The sequence below is a fragment of the Salarias fasciatus genome, chromosome 16, assembly GCF_902148845.1.
Source record: "Salarias fasciatus chromosome 16, fSalaFa1.1, whole genome shotgun sequence".
Taxonomy (NCBI): Eukaryota; Metazoa; Chordata; class Actinopteri; order Blenniiformes; family Blenniidae; genus Salarias; species Salarias fasciatus.
Window position 1 is genome coordinate 8,404,117 of NC_043760.1, and position 16,300 is coordinate 8,420,416.

The following is a 16,300-nucleotide window of genomic DNA, read 5'->3' on the forward strand; positions in this document are numbered from 1 at the left end:
AGTTATTTCTTAACCAAAGATGTCATGCTTTCCCAGTCTATTGCTGATAATCATGAATATTAGCGCTGTTAATCTGCAGCGTGTCTGCGTATGGAGAGAAGAACTGGGGTCCGTGGACCCTCCCCCAGCTCACGCTTCACCATCTGGTTACAGTTTGAGCTCAGACATTTTTGGCCGATGCTTTCAAACCGCAATGGCAACCGGGGGAACCACAGAGTCTGAAGCAGCGAAACACCACACCCAAGGATGAAGGACTCACACCTACAGCGCGCTGAAGCCAACAGAACGCACTGCGGCGGAGTGGTGTAGTGCAGCAGGACCGCCGTGGACCCTGAGGCTGCGGAATTCGTCATATCCTACGCAGGACTGACCCACATTTCCTGCTCTTGTTCGAGGTCTTTGAGAGGATTCCATTAGGGTGATGTTCTTTAAGTCAGTCAGCTGATACTAACTGCTAAATGGCACATGATGCTAACATAACCAGCGGGCGGAGGGCTGAAAGGCCCGTGTCCTCGGGGCAGCAATCGCTGCTCTTTCTCAGCGCGATAAAAGCAAAGCCGTATCCATTTTGTCACGGCCTCTGAAGAAGTCACATTCTTCTTCCAGTAACGAACGCCCCCCCTCTCACAAGAGATCAGCTGCAGGACAATCTGTCACTTACGCTTTAGAAACCACTGCTGATGAAACATGAACAACCGCAGGCCGCGGTCAATGTGACCACTTTAAACAGTCCACCAGTACCTGAGATTCCAGCATTGATTTGATTCAAACTGACAGAACTGCTATTTTCCTGTTTATCAAACAGTTATTTTACAAAGTCAAGGGAAAAGTCATTCATTCTGTAAAGATGCGGGGGGGACAGATCACTTTGAAGGCTGCAGGAGACTTGACAGTTTAATATCTACTGGCACGACTGCTTCACTTATTATCATCACATAGCATGAAACTCTTCAAATTACACACTGGAGGGACAATGTTTGTTTTTCTAAGCACCAAGGTGGTCCGAAATCACCCATTTCCCCCACTGATTTCTACCTCTGGACAAAGCACCAACACATCAACATGATATTACTTCGGTTCTCAACAGAGTCGGAGACCGAAGCCTGAGCTGAGTCTCTGCTAGCAGCGTGTGGGGGGTAATTATTACAGCAGAAACATGGAGCTGCCCGGCGCGCTGCAACCCAAAATATAAACCTGCCAACATCCCAAGACAAGAGTGTCCCTCATATAAACCACATGATTTCAAAAACTGTCCAACTCCTTCACTGAGAAGGTTAATGATGAGGACAAGAAGGCCTTCATCTTCACCTTGAATGTTTTTCAGCTGGAAGTGTTTGTGTTATTGGATTTGGATCTATGCTTTTATGTTATAAATATATTGTTCATTTGCTTGAAATAAATCAATGAACGAATGAATATGTCTGATTTGTAAAGTTAGGAGGGTTTGAGATGGGTGTTACTGTTAAGACACCCTTCAGTGCTTTTATAGGTTTTTTTTCCTCTTCATCCAGGGGATTTTTACAGACCGAGCTGAAGTTTGATGACGAAGACCAAAATATTTGACTATCACCTCAAAAAATCCGCACGCTTTTCTTTTTAGACTGTTTTTGTTAATTACACATTGAGTCTAAGAGCCACACAGCAGATGTTTAATCCTTCAGAGTCTGTTTCTTTGTTTTTCCTCTCTCAGCGCTCTCTCCTCAGGATGGAGGCTTTTAGCTGGAAAACCCTCCCGTGCTCTGATTCCCGGACTTTGGGGTTTGGATTCTCTGGAGTCGACGTCAGGCAGGAATTCCAGGATTTTCCAGCAGCACCGCCCTCGTCTTCCTCCTCCTCCTCCTCCTCCTCCTCCTCCTCCGGAGTCTGAGCCGAGCGGAGCCAGTCTGAGAGAAGCCGGAGGACAGTCCTCCACAGCGGGGCACGAGACCGGCAGCGCCGCCTGGAACAGCCTGGAAGAACCGGGAAGAGCCCGGAGCTTCTCCCCCCGTCCTCCTGCAGACCCCCCCGGCCGCTCCTCCATGGATTCCGACGTGAAGTGTAAGATCGTGGTGGTGGGGGACAGCCAGTGCGGGAAGACCGCGCTGCTCAGCGTCTTCGCCAAGGACTGCTTCCCCGAGGTAAGGCGCCTCCGGCCGGGGGAGGGAGCGCGGAGCGCCGCCGGTCCACAGCCTCACCTGTCCCGTCCTGAGCCGTCCTGTAATGTCCCGTCCCGTCCTGTCCTCTGCCGCTCTGTCCTGTCCTGTCCTGTGCCGTCTTGTGACATGATGTCCCGTCCTGTTGTGACCCGTCCTGTCCTGTCCTGTCCTGTCCTGTCCTGTCCTGTCCTGTGCCATCCAGTCCCATGATGTCCTGTCCTTTGTTGTTCTGTCCCCATCCTGTCCTCTGCCGTCCTGTCCTGTGCCGTCCAGTCCCGTCCTGTTCTGATCTGTCCTGTCCTGACCCGTCCTGTCCCGTCCCGTCTTTTCCCATCCCGTCATCTTGACCTGTCTCATCCTGTCCTGTTCTTTCATGTCTTATTCTGTCCCAACCCGTCCAATCCTGTCCCGTCCTGTTCCGATTTGTCCCATCCTGTCCCGTCCTGACCTGTCCTGTGCCATCCTGTCCTGACCTGTCCCGTCCCATCCTTTTGTCTTGTCCTGTCATGTCCCTGTGTGTCCCATCCTGCCCCGTCCCGTCCTGACCTGTCCCCTCCTGTCCTCCGCAGTGCTACGCGCCCACCGTGTTTGAGAACTACACGGCCAGCTTCGACCTGGACATCCAGCGGGTGGAGCTCCGGCTGTGGGACACCTCAGGTGAGGACAGACACCTGGACACACCTGAAATAGACCTGTCCATCCCCATCAGTCTCAATCTACTGATCGCATGACAGAATCCTCACATCCTCACATCGGAGTGTCCACTTTAGTCTCAGAACTGAGAGGAAAGCGTCAGAATTCTCTCTTTATATGGCGCCGAAATCCTAAAGCAACAGTTCAGAAGGTTTCTGGGATTATTTAATGTTTCCATTGCCGCTGGTTGGTTACCAGGATAACTCCGGAACATGTGCGAGGATTTTTATTCAAAAAAGGCATGAGGCAGAGGAAGGGATTTAATTTCCTGCTAAATCTGGACCATATCAGAGATCATGAGTTCCTTCTGGTTCAGATCTTTTTTAGTGAATTCTTTGAAAGTCAGGGAAAAAAAAAAAAAAAAAACACATAAAAGTGACATTTACAGTCGGTAAGAGCTGACCGCTCATAGCGAGTGGGAGTGAATATGAGTTCAGAAAGCTTTGGGCTTCGGTTTGATGCGTGCAGCGGAGTCCAGCTCTGATTTTTATGTTAGTCAAGCAGAGGCGTCGTCTGTTTTCATGGAAGAAGTTCCCACTTGCACTGTTTTCAGGTGTGCTTCCCCACTTTCTAGTGGGACTTTCCCACTCATGAGTCAAGCTGATGGTGGCGTTAGAGCCAGACTCTCCGCTGAGATTTAAATATATTATGACAACACGTGAGCCCCACAGTTAACGTTCATACACAAATCACATCTTCCAGGATTTACTTTCAAAGCTCTTGTAATCCCATAAAAACAACAGAAAGAGTGGGAAAAACTGACCGCTGTGTATTGATTTCAGTGTGTAAATGGAGCCGAGTTTTGCAGTTGTTCTGCTTTATTAGAAAATGGAAGTGATGGCGAGGACAGATGAAGTTGCGGTGTTGACGTTTGCATCAGCTGCTTCAATCTGATCACTTTCTTCACATGTTCGTGTAAACGAGACGGTCCGAAACAACAGAGCCGGGCGAATTTAAAAAGATGGCGTGCAGCAGCGTGGGGAGAAATGAACGGCGCTCCTCTCGGCTCCATCAGCTGAACCTGAAGAACAATCCGACGAAGCTGAGACTGCAGGAGGGTCTGTGCTCACCCCACCCTGCATTTCTGAAGGCCAATGTGGTCAGAGCCCCCCTCCCCGGCTCCAGAGCGCCCCCACCCCGACCCCCCCCACTGAGAACAAAATCCACCTCTGTTTTTAAAGATGTGACTCGGGGCAAATAGTCCCCCAGTTGCCCCTGAAGCTGGCGGCGAGGGCATGAGGACCGTGGGCGACTCTCAGCAGGACATAGAAGACTTTTTTTTTGTTGTCTCCCCCCCCCCAAAAAAAAAGGGGGAGGGGGGGGTCTGGCGGGGTTGTTGGGTGGGTGGGCTGTCTGTTGTGAAACAGGGTGTAAGCTGTAATTCCTGCCATACTAGCAAGTTCCCCACAAAGTCTGTGACGCAGCCCATCTGGAATGCAGGCCGAGCGCTGGAGAGAAACCAGAGTCAGATTTCACTGCAGCCAACATATGAAATTCTTCCACACACACACACACACACACACGGGATGAAGAATAGCTCTGGAGTCACGTGGTAGACTTCTCGGGCAGATCATGTGCACGGAGAGCTTTGGCGGGGCGACACCTCCAGGGAATTGCCCCGGCCTCCCGCGGACTGACGGGTCTCGCTGATAGAGAGGCTGCGGCGGGGTTCGGGAGGAGGCAGGAGGCGGTCTGCGGCCCCTCGGGGATGGAGAGCATGCTCTACAGCCCTGCGCTGCCTGCAAGCTGTTGAGATTTTAAACAATCAAACAAGTTCGCAGGAAACCACACGGTTTGACATGAATCCAATAAACTTTGGGTTCGACAAACAACTACTACTGTGGTGCTGATCAGGACGTCTTTTCACACATTTCCATTAAAACAGATTTGAGTGAATGTGTGGTGAACTCTGAGTACAGAGGCTCGGATACTCGTGCAGTTCTTTGGGGCTGCAGCATATTTTGAAAATGCACGGCGCACATCCTGCAAAAGACTGGCTGAACTGTGATAAATGATGTGTGCATGCGCTGTGTGCGCTCCTGATCGGCAAGTCAACGTGTCTGACCAATCAGATGGAGCCATACTGTACTAGTAACTGTAACTTCAGGGCTCCAGGCTCACAGGCTCTCTCATTCTGGCGGCTTGTATGTATAATTTTGTGTAATTATCTTGTAGTGCCACTTCATAAAAGTGTTTGCTCTGTGACCCATAAGCTTGAGCATATTTCAGCTGTTCGTATGAAGCGGCTCGTTCTTGCGTGTTTTTTGATGAAAACGTCGTCATTAGATCGATTTGTACTGAAGCAGGGAGAGACAGGCAGAGACCTTCAAACTGTAGCTGGACTCCTCTGAAATTTTCTTTTAGACGTTCTAATAGCGTATCTTGGTGATCTGTAAACCGGACTACTTTTATTTTTTATTATTATTATTATTAATCTGAACTAATTGACGATAATTATTGAGCATTCAGAGGGATGAATCTCCATTTCTTTCAGGGCTGTTGTGACCTGAAAGAAAACAATGGTAACAAAGAAAGATATCGAGGAACAAAAGGAGAAAATATGCCTTTCTCTTCGTTTCTTTTTTCCTTTTTTTTCGCACTTTTTCCTCGTTTTTCTCCCTCAAGCATTCTTGTGGAAAAACCCTTCATCCCACAGCTCCTCGAGAAGACCCCGCCTGTGAAAACAAGAGCTGCTGCTCTGTTTGACTGGAGAAATGAGCCAGATGTGAAAAGATTTCATCAGGGTTTACACGGTGCCCAAGTGGATCTGTTGGTGGAACGATGTAGAGGAACCTGGAGGGGTGGGGGGGGGGCTCAGGGGGCCGTCGGGGGGGGGGGGGGTTCCTGTCTGACTCTGACTCTCCTTAACTTGTGTTTAGGTGAGTGAGATTGAGTATAAAGAGACCTGGAGCTGGTTTGCGTTGACGTCTCCAGGCTGGTCCTCTGTGGACCATCTGGATCCCATCAGTGCTCCAAACATCTTGGCTTGAAGAGGCTGTAAAGTCGCTCGGAGAGGCGACGGATCAGGTTTACAGAGAAAGTTACGAAAAAGTAAACTTTGACTCAGTGCTTTCTCTCTGTGTTTAATGAAAAGTTCACAGTAAAGACTGACTGGAGGGAGTCTCGGAACAGGGCTGTGATTTGTGAAGGTTTGTATATTTGAAGAATGCTCAGAGTACATTTCATTGGAGCTGCTGACGGATTCGTATAAGCAAATATTATTTATGTGTCCTTGTTTAAGCAGTGGGCAAAGCAGAAGTCTTTGAAATCAGCCAGCAGCATGTGCACGGAACGTATTTTGGCATTGCAGCCCCGTGGCTCGCTGGCTGTAAAGACGTCAGCGTGGAGCTCTGACAGGGCCGCTCGGAAACGCCAGTCTGTGGCGGATTTGTTTGGTTCGGTGTGTGTAGTGTTGTTCTGCTGCTCCACCTGAACTCACACACCCTGCTGGATGCTATCTCTGAGGCAGTGATGCAGCCTCAAACCATGATGCTTCCTCCACCGTGCTTCAACATTGTGACGTCTCCGGTGCCTGTTTTAAAACTGCATCCGGATTTTTTTAATTTTTTTATCAGTGTCGGCGATGTGGGGTGTTTATCGGTGAACTCCAGGCTTCCAGTGATGTTTCTTTGAAAAGCCGTGCTTTGCTGTTCTTTGTCCCGTCATGAACAGCATGCCTGTTCAGAGTTATGTGAATGTTCCAGTGGAGGATGGTGTCAGTGACGGTATTCATGTACCGAAATGAAGGTTATAGGACTAATATCTCTCACTGATTATCAATAGCAGAGAGATGCGCTCAGGAGTCCTTCAACCTTTCAGTTTGGAAGGCAGATTCTGCTTTTTTCTTCAAGTCAAACCACACCAGAAGTGACTTGTGGCTGTGGATGAACTTTTTCGACCATTTAAATAAGCCTCAAAATTTGAATTACACAGTTCTTCTTCCATTGGGTCACTGTGCTGTCTGCTTTCCTGTTTTTCCCAGGTGCTTTCTGATATCCTAAATATAACAGTGTTTCCTTTACGAGATGCCGCTAGTCCAGGTTTCTCACCATCAGTTGCTCAGTGCAACACTGTAATGAAACCTTCTGACTCTCGTTTGATGTCTGGCTCCTTTCTTCACAATAAATGCCTCTTTGTTGTCATGTGAAATCCACGTCTCACAGCCAGGAGGAGATATTCCACAGCAGGATAAACAGTAAATGGGTTTTACTTATATCGCAAATAAGCGTTTCCACTGCTCCTACCGCCCCCAGAGTACTTAACACGTTGTGAATCACGTTCACCTACACACATGACGGTCCGGCGGCTGAAAGCCTCCCAGCTGCCTCCGCTGCGTTTGAATGATCGTTCCAGCAGGACGCTGCTCTCTGTCACATGTTCTCGGATTGTTTCACCGCAGACTGATACCAAACGTGTGGTATTATGTAACTCAGCTCAGGAAGACTGTGTCTGATGCCGCTTTAGACCTGAGAAGTCCTCCTGTTCTGACTCGTGGAACAATCCCAGGTTTGTGGCTGTTACAAGTCAGTAATGCACCGTCGAGAAAACTCACCATTTTCAACACTTTCCTTTAAAGGGTCTCCATACTACGACAATGTGCGGCCTCTGTCGTACCCGGATGCAGATGCTGTCCTCATTTGCTTCGACATCAGCAGACCAGAGACATTAGACAGCGTCCTAAAGAAGGTGAGAGTGACAGAAGCTCTTTACTAAACTTACTTCATTGTCAGTTAATCCATTTCAATAAAGCTGATCTTGATGATTTTATGAGTCCTATACCTTCCCTGTGCTTGCTCCTTCTGCGCAGTGGAGATATGAGGTGGAGGAGTTCTGTCCCAACACCAAGATGCTGCTGGTTGGATGTAAACTGGACCTCCGAACAGACCTCTTCACCAGGTCTCACACCCGACAGACGCCAGTGTCATATGACCAGGTAGGCGTTGGAGTCGTACCGGAACAAACTGCTTCAGCCTCCGTGTAAAAACCTGAACGCTGCTGGTTTCTGAAACCACTCTACTGTGATGCATTACGGTCTTATTGAGTTTCAGCCCTCTCCAAATGTTTTCAGTGGGATTTTGGTCAGAATCACCACTGTCTTTTGCTTTAAGCTTCTTTGAATTTGACTTGTTCCCACCTTTAGAATTCAGTTGATTTTAATATTTTTCTCAAGAATGTAGTTCCTGTTGCTAGAGGAGCCAGCTGATGTGCGGCATTCTGAAGAGTTATATTTTAGTTTTTGTCTCTAAGAAAGCAACCCATTCTAATCCAGGCTTGGCCTGGTTGAAACTACTGAAAACTAGACTAAACTTGGTCTAAACTAGAGAAAAACTGTCCTTATCATGGTAGAAACTACAGAAAACCAGACTTAACCTGGCCTGTAGATAACCAGTGAAGACTGATTAAGTTTATTTTTTGGAAGTGTACACTGGTTTCTGGATTTCAGTTTTCAGGTTTGGATTGTACTTAGACTGATTTTTATTTTAATGTTTTTAAATTTCAGACTAGTTTGTTGAGACTCTGACTGTTTTGGACCTATTTCTTGAAGTGTAGACTGGTTTTCTTTAGGCATTAACTGTTTAGACTGCCTTCAGATTGTTGTATTTTTATGCTTAAACTGGCTTTAGACTGGTTTCTTTAAGGTTAGACTGTCTTTTTGATTAGTTTTTTGAAGTTGAGACTGTTTTTCTTGAGGCTTTGAATATTTAGACTGTTTTTTTATTTTTAAGTGTAGACTAGTTTTCTGGAGGTTTTGAATGTTTAAACTGGTTTTCTGTAGTTTGGATTGGATTTGTGAGTGGGCTGCTTTCATCGTTGACACACTTCTCTCACTGAGTGTGTTCTTGGTTCACTTCCATTAAACTTCAGAAACTTGTTGAGAACAAACTTTTCGGACAGATGGTTCAGGATCTTGACTGGTTTTCATTTTCTCTTGGGAGTTTGATCTTTGGTCTGCTCACAGCGGGGTGCCACGGTGTGTGAGGAGGGGGATTTCTTCCCCCCTGAGAGCATAAACAAGCCGCGGGATCATGTATACCACTGAAATTGTGGCGGGATTACGTTAAACCCAGTAAATAAGGTGCAGTCAGAAGGCAGGATGCCGTTTGCCTCTAAGAATGCAGGAGACATGAAGCCACAGAGGAATGTGAGAAATGTGCCCTGAGAAGAACAGTGGAAAGTTCTTCAAGGACGATCTGCAGCTGCTGGAGCAACGTGGTTCAGGTTCTAGACGACAAAGAATGTGGCGATAACCTGGGAGTGTTGCATTTGTGACATGAATACAGATCGGAACACTTTTTATGAGATTTTTAAGGACTTCGACCTTCCCTGCTGAGTGTTCTGCGTTAACCGGATCAGTGTGGCCTGCTGCTAATGCTGATATATTTAAATATATAATATTTTTTTTTCCTTCTGTCCTCCCAGGGCTTCAACACAGCCCGGCAGCTGTGCGCCCCCTACCTGGAGTGCTCGTCCCTGCAGTCTGAGAACAGCATCAGAGACATCTTCCACATGGCCACGCTGGCCTGCGTGAGCAAGAACAGCAAAAACTCCAAGAGGAGGAAGTCCCGGGCCAACAAGAGGATGTCTCACAGCGGGGGGGACGTGTCCGCCGTGTCCATGGCGGGCTACCAGCAGACCAAGACCAAGAGCTGTGCGATCATGTAGACTGCTGGGAAATGGAGCTGCTGGAAGTGAAGCGCAGCGGACTTCATGCAGACAGTAGACTGAAAAAATGCTCTGGAACTTTCTGGAGGATGTGGACGTCCCACATGGACAAAGAGCAGGACGTCTTCTGTCCACCACAGACTGCTCAGAGGTGGACACACAGACTGGTTTCCTACACAAACTTTTCCCAGACTGATCCTTAAACATGGCATGATGTGCAAACTTATCTTTGATTTGAAACATAAATTCTATATATTTTATAATTCTGGATTTAGTTTCAACAAAGTTTGTAAAAAAAAAAAAAAAAAAAGAAAGGTATGGATCCTCAGCATCATGTGCTTGATTTGCTCTGTATTTTCTCGTCCTTAATTCTGTATTTTCTTGTTGAATAATGTTCCCTCTTCATACAAACTGTTTTGTGTTGTTTACGTCAGACCGGTTCGTTCCGTCGGTTCTTCCCGGCTCCCTTCATCCAGTCAGCGAGCAGGAGCGGCGCTTCCTGCCGTCTCTGAATCGTCTCTTAATGAGACGGAGACATTTGGACACGTCTCCTCCTCCCTGATTTGCTCTCTTTAGACTTAATACATTTTATTCAATTCCCACAATGCTTTGGTATTCTGGTTTTCTTGCTTGTTTTCAAGTCTTTAGGACGTGTTTGTTTTTCTCGACATGGTAATCAAATCTTTTCAAAGTGGCTTTTCCCTCCCTGAATGAATTTATTTTCAACGTGTGCCGAGCCGTTTTGGATGTGAACATGTGAAACGGCGTGAGAGTCGGGCGGAGTGGGATTTTTAACCTCTTATCCAGTCAGTGTTTGTTTGGTGACTAACATTAATAAGTTATACAGAAGGACTGGTTGAACACGTGTTGATGGAAATCCTTATAATGAAGGTTTTACAAGTTACACAATAAATAGACGGATTTTACTTGAAATTTTTTTTTCTGCTTTTGATTGCTCATGCCTCCATAGAGCCAGAGGATCTATGATTTTTAAACAGTGGATTAAAGGGGAATATTAAACGAGCAGATTGAAATCTTTTTGTGTACTTCTTTTATATTTTTAATCCCCATGAAAACATGCTGAGACTTCAGTGATCCAGTTCACTTTAGTTTCACTGACTTTTCAAACTCGATAAAGTGACTGATTGAAGGAAAACGCAACGCTGCTTGATCCAGGTCTTTTATTGAAGCCAACGATAAAGTGAGGTAGAACACACACCCTCTGAATTTGACCTGATTATAGATTCTCTGTTCAAGCTTGAAGTCCAGCACAGTTGGGACGTCAGAGCTGATCGGCAGAGGTCGTAAATCACACAAAAGGAGAAGACTCTTCATGTCACCGCCTGGTTTATTCCTCACAATCCAGAACACTTCATTCCCCATCAGCAGCCGCAGAAACATGGCTGATTTTCAACACGCACATGTGTTTCTAAAACACTCTGAGCCACGTCTGCAGGATACAAACACAGTAAGATGTTTTTCACTGAACTTCAGAAGTATAATAATCACAGATCTGATATACAGTTCAACCACATCGCCGGAAGCCTTTTTTAAACTAAAAGAAGACTTTTTATACATGTATCAGTGAGAGCTTCACACACCCATCCCACAGTTTCCCAGAGAGATTACCACGTGACAAATTCAGATAAAGAGTTAGTGATGGCAGATCCTATAAGGAGGTAAATAAACGATGATGTTTGAGGTTTTACAGCGCGGCGTCGGTCTGGACGGAGTCCTCACAGAAGAAAGCCCGCAGAGCTTTCCCCTTGGAGAGGTACTTGATGCTCTCGATCTCGCCGCCTCGGTTGCTGGGCTTCTGGAAGTAGATCTCCAGGTGGTCCTGCACGTCCTCCTCGTCCTCGACGTTCTGGGCCACCTGGATGTTATCCAGGAGGACGGTTCTCTTGGCCGTGCCGCAGAAGGTCTGCCGTGACAGGAAAAGACGCCAAGTCCACTGATTTAGAAGCAGAAACTGGTAACTCGCTCACCTCCGAGCTAACGCGGGATCGGTCGAAGTGCTTCAACATTTTCAACAAATCTTCACCTGAAATCTGCGAAGCTTGTAGCTGAACTCGGGTCCGACCTGCACGCTGACTTCGTCAGGATCCAGATCCACCTGGTGCTTCCCTTTCAGGGCCAGGCGCTCGGCAGCTACACACACACACACACAAACACACAGATGTAGACCACTCTGCTGCTGAACGAGCGTGTGTGTGTGTGAGTGTGAAGCTGCTGCCTGCGTACCTCCTGGCTGGAGGAAGGCGATGCGTCCGGTCCCGGTGTTCATGTCGTACTCCACGGTCTCCACCTCGGCTCCTCCCCGGCTGGGCTTGGAGAAGCTGATGTGCAGACGGTCCCTCACTCGCTCCTCGGCCATGGACGGAGGCACGTTGGAGACCTTCACCGCTCTTCTGGACACGTCGAGGTGAACCTGCAGCGACGGAGGACTGCCCGTTATCCAGCGCTGCGTGTTCCCGGCCTTCAGGCTCGCCTGGATGGTGCTGGGGAGCGAAAAACCCACCTCGAACTTGACCGAAGGGTCCATGATGACTTTCACAGGAGTCACTTCCACGGTGCTGTTCTCGTAGGACATGGAGCACTTGTTGAGCTTCAGCACCTGAGAGGCCACTGGAGGAGAGGGCAGGAGGGAAGGGCTGGTTAGAGGCCGGCAGCAGGAGCAGGAGCGCCCTCTGCTGGCGGGACAGCACAACTATAGGCTGCTTCAACAGGCCCACGCTTCAGTTTAATCCTGTACGTTTCGAGATTCTTTTTGTGTTTACATCATGAAGTTCATCAGTTCATTTAGAATTCACGTGATGCATCTCTTTATGTTTTCTTATGAACAAACAGCAGCTAACCTGAAGGGAATAGAAAATATGGGAACAGATCAGATGTTAATTTCAAGCATTTCTTCTAACACACTGCATTGCAGGAGAATGAATGTTAAAGAGTGTGAAAGAGTGAAATATCTGCCATTCTGGTCAGTTTCCTGCCATTTTTCCATAGATATGATTGTATAACTGTCATATCATGCTGTTTTTTTTTGTGTTCTTCTTGGCATTAAATTCCTGAAGGATATAAAATAACATTTGAAGGTTAAAAAGTTCAATATGCACTTGATTTAATTTGGATTTTGACACATTTTCACATGATTCATTGTAATTTTAATGGTTTCTTCTTCACAAAACAAGGCTGATCTCAGAGAGATGTACAACAGAGTTTTAACTGACCTCGTGTTTTTAGATCTTTATGTCTGTCAACAGCACTTCGGTTCGGCTGTGGTTGTTTTTAAAGCGCTCCAGCCGCCTCACCTTTCTCCTCCTCGAAGGTAATAAGCGCCTGCCCCCCCTTTAGAGGCACGTCCACTCTCTTGATGATGGTGAAAACTCCCGCCGCGACGTCATCGTAGACCTCCGACTCCTCTCTGTGCTGCTTCTGGAAGTTCACCTCCGTGTCTGGGATCTGGGTGCAGATCTGCACGGGGGGGGGGGGGGGGGGGGGGGGCACAGCGTGTTAAAGCTCAGCGGTCTGGGGAATAAAACCCTCCACTGACTCCAATGAGAGGAAACAGTACCAAATAATATGATAATAATCATAGTAAATAATATTAAAATGTACTCCAGTAGTGAGAAACCTATTTTCCTGTGAATTATGTTGAATTTAAGAAAAACTTCTTGTTGAATTTAGGAAAAACTTCTCTTTTACAATATATATAGTTTATAGAGAACCAGGATTATCTGTAATCCTCCACTACAAAAACCTGAAACTGTCATTCATCAAGTGAAGTTCAGATGTTTATGTAGTTTTTATTGTCAGAGACACTTTCAGTAAAGGTTGTCCAAAACTGAATATTGATCCACGTTATTCCAGAGTTTTAATGTCTTGTTTTCTCAGCTGATCTTTGGTTGTATTGAGTTTATTTTAAAGCTTTAAAATTTCTGTTTTTATCACTTGTGCTCAGTGGATTCTGCTCATAAAGAGATTAAAATATGAATTCACAAGTGAAATACTCTGACTGAATTCAATAGTGTTGTCAGTTCTAATCGCACTAATCGTGATTAAGTAATGGAGGGTTGTCAATGATTAATTTTTTAAAATTGTGATTAATCGCAGAATTAGATTTAGGGTTAAAAATTGGCTCAAAGAAAAGAAATAGGAGAGAAAAGTGATTTTACTGTCATTGGGACATCGATGGGGAACACCTGGGACGACTGAAAGGATCGTTTTTTTTTCATGCTGACCTTGAACTTCTGCTTCAGTTTGCTGGACTGAACTTTCCGGGCCTGCAGCTCGTCCTGCAGCTTCTTCAGCTGAGCCAGCAGCTTCTGTTTGCGCTCATCCTGCTGCTGGACGTCACCCTGTGAGGAGCAGCAGAGGTCAGACCACCAGAGGTCAAAGCACCGGAGGTCAAGGTGACAGTACCTTCACTTTATTCATCTTGTCAGTTAGATCCTTCTGACGCTCCTCCCGCCGTTGACTACAGGCCATCATCTCCTGCTGTATGTTCTTCTTCTTGTCATCTTCTTCCAGTTTCTCCAGTACGAGCATGGCCTTCACGTCGTCAGCCTTCTCCACCTTCCTCTGGAGGACAAAGAGAATGAGCTGCGGAGCTTCCAGTGGCTCGGACTGAGTGATCGAAACTTAACGCATAGCACTGATTTCAGCTTATTCAACATCGATTTCACTCAAACTATAGTATCTATAATCAATGCACTGCCAATGGAGAGTTCACTGACACAATTCAGAGATAAAAGTAAGTCTAGGTTAGTGTGGAAATTATACAAATCATGGATAATATCAAGGTTGTTACTGGTTGACCTGTATCTGATCCACAGTGTATGATTTAAGTCACATAAGGTCATCTATGATATGATATTGTTTTACAATATTGTATTTATGTTATGAGAATGGGGTAGGGGTTAAATAAGATATTGTTCTTCAACCTACTCCTGTTCTTTACTTCATGGTATGTACTTGTTTTTTCTTTTTTTTTTTTCTTTCATAATTTGTATAAGATAAATGTATTTACTCTTAATGCTACCATGAAAAATAAGAACAAAATAAATGAAACGAAACGAAACATTTCCTACCAGCAGCAAATGACATTATATTCAAACAGTGTTTGCAACGTTCAGTCGTATTATACCTACGACGTAGATTGATAGTTTTCAGAATCTCTCACCTGTATTTGGACTTGGAAAACGTCACGTTTACTCAACGGGCAATGAGAAATATCAATAGAATAAAGATTTGGGACAACAAATACCAGACTAGATCTGGTTGGAGGGATATAAATCCCAAAACGGCCCAGCTGATTCACTCACCTGGACCAGTTTCTGTTGACACAGCCTGCATGTTTGTTTGTTATTATGTAACAATACACATGTATGTAAATCACAGATACCAGCTATTCAAACCCTCTGCTGGAGAGAATGTGGATTTGTCAAGGCAGATCAGGTTCATATATTCTGGTCCAGGTGAAATATTTGAAAATATGCGAGTGTTTGACACTATCCACAGACAGTGTTAATTGTAACTTGTGATCTGTTGATTGAATATGTGACCTGGTTTTGTTTGTATACTCTGTTCATGCAGCCGTGGACCTGCAGACAGGCCCTGAACCTGGACTTCAACTCCTACCTTCCAAGACTCCAGCTCTGCCTTTGCCAGTCTGAGCTGATTGTTTGTGTCCCGGAGTTCTCCCACCTGACACGAAAAGATAAATATTTATCCATCATTCGAACACAATCCGTCCCACAATAGAAACTAATAAGGACTGTGATCAATAAAGGCCGCACCTCGGCAGAAAGCTGGTCCATGTTAAGATCAGACATAACCTGACGCACAAAACAAAACTCAGTTAAAAACATGGAAAAGAGAATAAGTGTCATTGTTTTAAATAGTGGTTTCTCACCAGTTTGTTGTAAATTCGATGCGAGGATTAAAAGAGGCTCGGTGAATGCTGTCCTTTTTTTCTTTTTCCTGAGCGCACGGAACAAACTCAGAATCAAAAGTGAAAGTTACAGAGAGCGCTGTCACTCCCGAGGAGTCCGGAAAGAGCCGAGTCCGTCGGCTCGCTTCAGCGAAAAGAGCCGAGTCTCTTCTGCTCGGGTCACCGAAAAGATCTCCGGGAGATATCTCAACTCCAGAAACAGATCTACAGAAAGAGGTTCTAACTTGACCCTGTTTCATATCGAAATACTGTAGATTAGTGGATGACAAACCATGAAAAAAGTTATTAAATGGTATTTGGTTATGAGTAAAGTTGAGGAAACATAATTTTCAGCATATCTTGCTGAAAATTAATACAGATTTTGATTATTTTGTAATAAACATCCCGAAACAATCTTTCATTTGTTTTTTTTTTTGTTTTTTTTTTTGACCGAATTAAAAAAAAACTTTTGATTTCATTCGGATTAATATTTAAATTCATTTTAAATGTATTTTCGAAGGGGAAGTTGTTCAATCTATTTGAATCCACTGGGATAAATGCGTTGTTCATGACGTCAGAGTTAAAAAAATAACTTTTTTATCATTTTCATTGCAAGCGCAAACATATTTTCTCAATTAAGCACAAAACACATTAAAACAGTAGAAATCTGCCCTTTACTGAATATTTTTTAGTGTAAATCCCAACCTCCGAGTCCGAACATAGGAACAAACGTTTTTTTTTTGTTTAACCCTTTTGCTATTTTTTTCACAAATCAGTCTTTATTTAACAGCCAGGGTCCAACATAAACATTGTGCATTCAAAAATGCTGAAAAGGATAAACATTATATTAAAAAAAAATTTAAATGGTAAATAAACA

At 45.3% G+C, this 16,300-nt stretch overlaps 2 protein-coding genes across 2 annotated transcripts; one reads left to right on the forward strand and one right to left on the reverse strand.

Moving 5' to 3' along the window:
• The first annotated feature begins 1,901 nt into the window (after window positions 1–1,901).
• Window positions 1,902–10,495, forward strand: LOC115403009 (rho-related GTP-binding protein RhoE-like). Its single transcript, XM_030111751.1, has 5 exons — window positions 1,902–2,117; window positions 2,705–2,792; window positions 7,405–7,514; window positions 7,636–7,761; window positions 9,249–10,495. The coding sequence occupies exons 1-5, from the start codon at window positions 2,019–2,021 to the stop codon at window positions 9,489–9,491; spliced, it is 666 nt and encodes a 221-aa protein (XP_029967611.1). The 5' UTR covers window positions 1,902–2,018; the 3' UTR covers window positions 9,492–10,495.
• Window positions 10,496–10,655: 160 nt separating this feature from the next.
• nmi (N-myc (and STAT) interactor) lies at window positions 10,656–15,530 on the reverse strand. Its single transcript, XM_030112807.1, has 10 exons — window positions 15,406–15,530; window positions 15,290–15,328; window positions 15,132–15,197; window positions 13,914–14,072; window positions 13,733–13,849; window positions 12,803–12,965; window positions 12,013–12,119; window positions 11,736–11,922; window positions 11,536–11,642; window positions 10,656–11,415 (listed from the first exon to the last, which is right to left on the reverse strand). Exons 2-10 carry the CDS (start codon window positions 15,323–15,325, stop codon window positions 11,197–11,199), a joined length of 1,161 nt encoding a protein of 386 aa, XP_029968667.1. The 5' UTR covers window positions 15,326–15,328; window positions 15,406–15,530; the 3' UTR covers window positions 10,656–11,196.
• Window positions 15,531–16,300: the final 770 nt, after the last annotated feature.